The sequence below is a fragment of the Antechinus flavipes genome, chromosome 1, assembly GCF_016432865.1.
Source record: "Antechinus flavipes isolate AdamAnt ecotype Samford, QLD, Australia chromosome 1, AdamAnt_v2, whole genome shotgun sequence".
NCBI lineage: Eukaryota > Metazoa > Chordata > Mammalia > Dasyuromorphia > Dasyuridae > Antechinus > Antechinus flavipes.
The window spans coordinates 439573711-439582007 of record NC_067398.1 but is presented as its reverse complement, the minus strand read 5'-3'; the positions used below and the strand labels follow the sequence as shown (position 1 = coordinate 439582007).

General features: G+C 35.0%; 1 protein-coding gene across 2 annotated transcripts in view; it reads right to left on the bottom strand.

Moving 5' to 3' along the window:
* Positions 1 to 7529: 7529 nt before the first annotated feature.
* The window catches only part of MRPS28 (mitochondrial ribosomal protein S28), a 159350-nt gene continuing 158582 nt past the window's right edge, over positions 7530 to 8297 (bottom strand). The window contains exon 4 of one of the 2 annotated variants that reach the window (XM_051969995.1): positions 7530 to 7923. In XM_051969995.1, the coding sequence (XP_051825955.1) occupies positions 7752 to 7923 (172 nt within the window). In that variant the 3' untranslated portion in view covers positions 7530 to 7751. The remainder of the gene's footprint in view (positions 7924 to 8297) is intronic. The other variant, XM_051969996.1, reaches the window with a different exon arrangement.

Genomic DNA, 8297 nt, shown 5'->3' with positions numbered 1-8297 from the left:
AGCATTGGATTTAATTTGGATAGGGAATTCACATGGTTCAACTAATGCCTTAGGGAATTTTTTTTTTGAAATGTATGTAGAGGATGGATTGGACAAAGGAGAATCTTGCTCATGTAAAAGTCTTTTAGGAATTAGATGGCAAAAGCATAGTGGAGAGGATTTGGTTGAAAAATAATAGAAGCAATAACAGAAGCAATATTGTCATCAGTGCATTTTATAAATTAACTGAATTAAAAAAGGAAATGAGTGAAATTTTAAGAAACAGATAACAAACCTGGCTTGGTAGTATAACATAGTAGTGACAGGTGATGCCAATTATCTGAAAATCTTCTAGAGCAGGCATTGTGTCTTTTTCTCTCTTTCTCTCCAAATGCAGAACAATTAATTATTTTCCTTAATTAAAATTTCATCTGTCAAAATTTGGAAGAACCAGTGAGGGTAAGTGACATTCTAAATCTTATTCTTATCAACAAGCAAAAACTAGTGGCTGAAGTGGAAATGATAATATTTTTGGGAAGAAGTGATCAGTTCACCTCAGAATTTATAACAGAAGATAGAAAAACAATGAGTGTGGTCTAATATATATCCATGATTTGGGGGAAGATTTCAGTTTTCATAGAAAGACTAAAGTAGATGTTATAAAATAACATTCTTCAGGAAAAGTTAGCTTGGAAAAGATTTGAAATTCTCAATAATGAAACGCTAAACCCGAAAATATAAACAATTCTTATATGATCTATATGGCTGCATAGCATTTTATTGGCCATCTTTTTTTTTTTTAAGAGACATGTACAAAAGATGGAAGCAAGGGAAGGTAACAAGATAAATACAAGGGTATGCATGGTATGCTAGAAACATAGCTAGGGTCCATGCCATGTAGCTAGACTAGTTCTCCCATATGAATTAGGGTAGCTGTTTCATGACTTGATTAGTTTAGGAGAGTACACTTTAAGTTTGATACAGCTTCTTGGACATCTAGAACATAAAAATATTAACGTACAATGCATCAGTGTCTCTCAGATAGAAAAATATCTCACTGCCATATAAATAAGAATGTTTTCTATTGATACAACTCCAGAAGTGATTCTGCATGGAAAAATTCTGGGAAGTCTACCAGAACCAGTATTGGATTCTAATTAATTATCTTTTTTAAGTAAACTTTTTTGCTTGTTTGGGTTATAAGTATTTCATTTCAATTCAATTCTAAAGCTAAACCATCAGACTAACCTTAGGCAACACTGGCCCTCACGTGGTTCTATTAAGAGATTTTCAAGAATGTGAAAGCTTGGGAATACACTGAGGAAGAAAGAGAATGAGAAAGACAACAAAGAAATATTTGGGCTCAGTATGGGGGCAAGTCACTCAGCTTTTTGGTGACCCTGACTTGTTGTTTGGACTTTGTTCTAGAAGGAGATTGAGACATCGCCATGACATGCAAGTGAATTGGACTGATTTAAGAGAGAGCTGTGCAAAGTCACCAGCCTTTACTTTCTCCTTTGGAGCTACCTGGGTCCAGTGGCAAGATATGGATCAGGATGATTGGAGATGGTCCTGAGGCAGTGGGAGTCTTTGGCCTTTTTAGGCTCAGGTCTTCAACAGGTCTCAGTTTGACTGAACAATGCCCATCAGTGATTACCCTTGCTATTGTTACAAATGTAACATGGGTTACAGATGTATTTTTTTTTAGGTTACTTTATTTTTCTTTCTTTATTTTTAAAATTTTAATAGCTTTTTATTTACAAGTTATATGCATGGGTAATTTTACAGCATTGACAATTGCCAAACCTTTTGTTCCAATTTTTCCTCCTCCCCCACCCCTTCCCCCAGATGGCAGGATGACCAATACATGTTAAATATATTAGAGTATAAATTATATACAAAATAAGTATACATGTCCAAACCATTATTTTGCTGTACAAAAAGAATCAGACTCCGAAATATTGTACAGTTAGCCTGTGAAGGAAATCCAAAGTGCAGGTGGGCATAAATATAGGGATTGGGAATTCGATGTAATGGTTCTTAGTCATCTCCCAGAGTTCTTTCACTGGGCATAACTGGTTCAGTTTTTTACTGCTTTATTAGAACTGATTTGGTTCATCTCATTGCTGAGGATGGCCAGGTCCATCAGAATTGGTCATCATATAGTATTGTTGTTGAAGTATATAATGATCTCCTGGTCCTACTCATTTCACTCAGCATCAGTTCATGTAAGTCTCTCCAGGCCTTTCTGAAATCATCCTGTTGGTCGTTTCTTAACGAACAATAATATTCAATATTATTCATATACCACAATTTATTCAGTTATTCTCCAACTGATGGGCATCTACTCAGTTTCCAGTTTCTGGCCACTACAAATAGGGCTGCCATAAACATCCGTGCATCCCTTTCCCTTCTTTAGTATCTCTTTGGGGTATAAGCCCAGTAGAAACACAGCTGGATCAAAGGGTATGCACAGTTTGATAACTTTTTGAGCATAGTTCCAAATTGCTCTCCAGAATGGCTGGATGTGTTCATAATTCCACCAACAATGTATTAGTGTCCCTGTTTTCCCACATCCCCTCCAACATGCTGCATTATCTTTCCCTGTCATTCTAGCCAATCTGACAGGTGTGTAGTGGTACCTCAGAGTTGTCTTAATTTGCATTTCTCTGATTAATAATGACTTGGAGCATCTTTTCATATGGCTAGATATAGTTTCAGTTTCTTCATCTGAGAAGTCTGTTCATATCCTTTGACCATTTATCAATTGGAGAATGGCTTGATTTCTTATAAATTAGAGTCAATTATATATTTTGGATATGAGGCCTTTATCAGAACCTTTGACTGCAAAAATGCTTTCCCAGTTTATTGCTTCCCTTCTAATCTTGTCTGCATTAGTTTTGTTTGTACAAAAACTTTTCAATTTGATGTAATCAAAATTTTCTATTTTGTGATCAGTAATGATCTCTAGTTCTTCTCCGGTCATAAATTCCTTCCTCTTCCACAGGTCTGAGAAGTAAACTATCCTGTGTTCCTCTAATTTATTTGTAATCTCACTTCTTTATGCCTAGGTCATGAACTCATTTTAACCTTATCTTGGTGTACAGTATTAAGTGTGGGTCAATGCCTAGTTTCTGCCATACTAATTTCCAAATTTCCCAGCAATTTTTGTCAAACAGTGAATTCTTATCCCAAAAACTGGGGTGTTTGGGTTTATCAAACACTAGAGTATTAAGGTTATTGACTGTTTTGTCCTTTGAACCTAACCTATTCCACTGATCAACTAATCTATTTCTTAGCCAATACCAAATGGTTTTGGTGACCGCTGCTTTATAATATAATTTTAGATCTGGTACAGCTAAGCCACCTTCATTTGATTTTTTTTCATTAATTCCCTTGAAATTCTTGACCTTTTGTTTTTCCATATGAACTTTGTTATTTTTTCTAGATCATTAAAATAGTTTTTTGGGAGTCTGATTGGTATAGGGCTAAACAAATAGATTGGTTTAGGTAGTACTGTTATCTTTATTATATTTGCTCACCTTATCCAAGAGCATTTAATATTTTTCCAATTGGTTAGATCAGACTTTATTTGTGTGGAAAGTGTTTTGTAGTTTTGCTCATATAATTTCTGATTCTCCCTTGGCAGATAGATTCTTAAATATTTTATACTATCAGTAGTTACTTTAAATGGAATTTCTCTTTGTAACTCTGACTGTTGGATTTTGTTAGTGATATATAAGAATGCTGATGACTTATGTGGGTTTATTTTGTATCCTACAACTTTGCTAAAGGTGTGGATTATTTCTAATAACTTTTTAATAGAATCTTTGGGGTTTTCTAAGTATACCATCATATCATCAGCAAAGAGTGATAATTTGGTTTCCTTATTGCCTACTCTAATTCCTTTAATCTCTTTCTCAACTTTTATTGCCAAAGCTAGCATTTCTAATACAATATTGAATAGTAATGGTGATAGTGAGCAACCTTGTTTCACTCCTGATCTTATTGGGAATGGTTGCAGTTTTCCCCCATTACATATGATGCTTACTGATGGTTTTAAATAGATGCTACTGATTATTTTAAGGAAAAGTCAATTTATTCCTATACTCTCAAGTGTCTTTAATAGAAATGGATGTTGGATTTTATCAAATGCTTTTTCTGCATCTATTGAGATGATCATATGGTTTTTGTTAATTTGGTTATTAATATGGCCAATTATACTGATAGTTTTCCTAACATTGAACCAGCCTTGCATTTCTGGTATAAATCCTACTTGATCATGGTGTATTATCCTAGGGGTGATTTTCTGTAGTCTTTTTACTAATATCTTATTTAAGATTTTAGCATCAATTATGGAGATTGGTCTATAATTTTCTTTCTCTGTTTTCAACCTACCTGATTTAGGTATCAGTACCATGTTTGTGTCTTAAAAGGAATTTGGTAGGACTCCTTATTCTCTATTTTATCAAATAGTTTATATAGCATTGGGGCTAATTGTTCTTTAAATGTTTGGTAGTATTCACATGTAAATCCAGGGTTACAGATGTATTGATATAAAGTTTCTATACTTGGAGTTTCCCACAAGGATGAAATCTACCCTTATATTTTAACAAAGAGCAAACAGCCAGGTGGCACAGTGGATACTAGGCCTGGAGTTGGGAAGATTCATCTTAATGAGTTCAAATCTGGCTTCACTCATTGACCGTGGGATCCTTTACTTATGTGAGGCAAAATGGTGTTTGCCCTAGCTTATCATCTATAGCAGGGGCCCTCAAACTACAGCCCGTGGGCCAGATGCAGCAGCTGAGGACGTTTATCCCCCTCATCCAGGGCTATGAAGTTTCTTTATTTAAAGGCCCACAAAACAAAGTTTTTGTTTTTACTATAGTCCAGCCCTCCAATAGTCTGAGGGACAGTGAATTGTCCCCCTATTTAAAAAGTTTGAGGACCCCTGATCTATAGAATAAGTTTGAGAAAGAAATGACAAACCACCTCAGTATCTTTGCCAAGATAACCCTGGAAAAGGCTGAAACTCTGAATAGGTGCACTGGAATCAGACAACTGAGCACTTAAGGCTAATTACCCATTGGACAATACTCTATTAGCATATGCTTGGAAAATGGCCCTTCCCACCACTCTGTGCTGGCTCGATATTTGGTGTATACAGAGAATTGTAGGAGGAACTGGGGGTGGAGTAAGACAAGCCAGAGTCACTTTGGAGGAGGACGAGGAGAGGGGAGGATGGTTGGTGGAGAGGGTGTGGCAGTTTTGTCGATCCCCTTCACTCTTCCCCCTAAAGACCACGTACTTTTGCTGATCCTGACTCTGGCTGATTCTGAGGCCTCTAGAAAGCTAACCCAGACTTCACAAACCCCAAGTGGGGTTACAGAGAGTCAGACACAATAAATGATTGAACAACAATATTTTAGAGAAGCACTTCAGAGAATAGTAGATCTAAAGTTGGAACATCAGAAATCAGCCAGTCAAATGGAAGTTTGACATTATTACTTTCTGAGGTGGCAGATATCCAAGATGTGCCTGAATTCAGGTCCCCTGATTTATAAACAAGGACTCATTTTACTTCACCATGCTACAAGAAAGTTTTTCATGATGTACTTGTGAAGATGGAAAAGTCCGGATTGCATTTAGATTCAGAAGTAGATGAATAGTCATTACTAGTTTGATGTCAACTTGGTTTCTAGCAGGATGTCCTAGGGATGTGTTTCGTCTTAGGCTAATCAATCTATCAGCAACATTTATCCATGTTTTTGTTTATTTCATCTTACATTCTTTTTTTTTTTAAATAAGTTTATTATTTTCCAAAATACATGTAAAAATAGTTTTCAACATTCATGCTTGCAAAACCTTGTGTTCCCTATTTTTATTCCTCCCCCTTCGCCTGGGAAGCAAGTAATCCAATATAGATTAAATATGTACAATTTTTCTAAACATATTTCCACACTTATCATGCTGCACAAGAAAAATCAGATCAAAAAGGGGGGACAAATGAAAGAAAAACAATCAAACAACAAGAAGGAAAATACTATTTGTGACCCACATTCAGTCTCTATCATCCTTTCTCTGGATGCAGCTGGCTCTCTCCATTCATTACAAGTCTATTGGATTTGGCCTGAATCACCTTATTGTTGAAAAAAGCCAAGTCCACACAGTTGTGTGTCCATCTCCCAATCTTCGTGTTATTGTATACAATGTTCTTTTGATTCTACTCACTTCACTTAGCATAAATTCATGTACATCTCTCCAGGCTTTTTCTGAAATCATCCTGCTGATTATTTTTTTAAAAAAGGTTTTGGGTTAAACTTTTGGTTTAAAACGAAGACTTTCTTCATGACTTACATAGTACCTACTCTTCCCCCACACACAAACATTATTTTCCTATTACCCACATTGTAACCCCTTCTGCTCCATCCCTCCCCCCAAAAAAAGACAAGAAAAATAAAGTGAGAAAATTAAGCTTTGATCTGTTCTCAGAGGTCATCAGTTTTCTTTCTGGAAGTGAGTAGCATTTTTCATTAGTCCTTTGGAATTATCTTGGCTCACTGTCTTCATCAGAATAGTTAAGTCTTTCACACTTGACCATTATTACAATATTGCTGTTACTGTGTACAATGTTCTGCTTCTGTTCACTTCATTTTGCATCAGTTCAAACATGTCTTCCCAGGTTTTTCTAAAACTATTCCTCTATACATCTCTTAAAGCACAATAGTCTTACATCACAATTTACTTGTTCAGCTATTTCCCAATTAATGCGCATCCACGAAAATTACAATTCATTGCCATCACAATAAGAATTGCTATAATAGATTTAAGACACTTTCCTTTTCCTTTGATTTCTTTGGGATATAGACTTACTAGTGTTGGAAGGGCATGCTATGCCTTTGGATATAGTCCAAACTGCTCCTCAGAATGGCTGGATCAGTTCAGATCTCCAGACAGTTCATTAGTTTCCTTTTTTTCACATCCCCTTCCAACATTTGTCATTTTTCTTTTCTGTCATGTGAATCAATCTGATGGATGTGAAATGGTGCTTCACAGTTGTATTAATTTGCTTTTCTGTAATCAATAGTGATTTAGAGCATTTTTCATATAACTATTAATAGCTTTAATTTCTTTTTTCTAAAAACTGTCTATAAATAGACAGAAAACTGTATTTATCAATCAAGTGAGGAATGAAAAATTTAGCTTTAGATTCATAATATACTTGAAAATGAAGGTATTTCACAGAGAAACTAGCTATAAATTCCCTCCTTCCCACTTTTCCTGCTTTTCTTCTTGTTTTGGCTGCAGTGGTTTTGTTTTTACAAGTCCTTTTTAATTTCATGAAATCAAAATTATTCACTTTACCTCTTGTGATCCTATCTCGTTTGTTCACAAACTCTATCTTTTATCCATAGTCTGAAAGCTAACTTTTTCCATGTTACCCTAATTTACTTATGTTACTCTTTATGTACCTACTCATAAGCTTCTTTTAGTGTCCCAAAATTCTTAAGCCTTCCCAACAATTCAACAATAATTATTAAGAATAGTTTTGTTTTTGGTTTGGTTTTTATTAATATCACTATAAAGAAGAGTAGTTAAAAGGAAAAAGTTAAAGAGGAAAAAAATGTTGATTAGTGGTTGCATTTAAGTCTTTTATTTATTGAGATTTCTGTTAAATTAATTTCTTCATTTACAATGGATTGGACTTGTTACACATTTGAACATCTGAGTTTAATAAATGGTCTCTAAAACCTTGAAATCACCAAAGTTTATTTGTTTTTTGAACTCTCTTCTTTTGACTTTGTGTCTCTACTATCCTGTATTCCCAAGAGCACAGCATCAGCTTCAAGTAAAGTTGTATCTGTTTTTGCTCCCAGGAATCTGGATGTGAGTTCAAGATCCAGCAGTCGTAGACGTACTCTGGTTCCTCTCTGATATTTTCTAAATTGTAAAGAGGAGAGAAGAGATAGAGAAAAAAGAATTATATTAAGTTTTATATATCTTTTTTGTGAACAATTAGCTTAAAAACAAAACCCAATGATGATGATGAAGAAAAATTAACAGTGACAACCATAACATAATAAACTTTGTCCTATTTAATGTAAATTGGCCCCTAACATCATAGATTTAAGCCTAGAAGGCACTTAAAGACAATCTAATCCAACCACTTCATCTTACTTACAGATAAACTGAGGCCCTATAAGGTTAAGTGACTTGCTCAAGGTAATTCAGGTAATATATTATTGTCAGAAGCATACCCAGGTCTATCTGAGGGAATTTAGAGAGGGGGAGGAACATTGTGTGAATCTTACTCT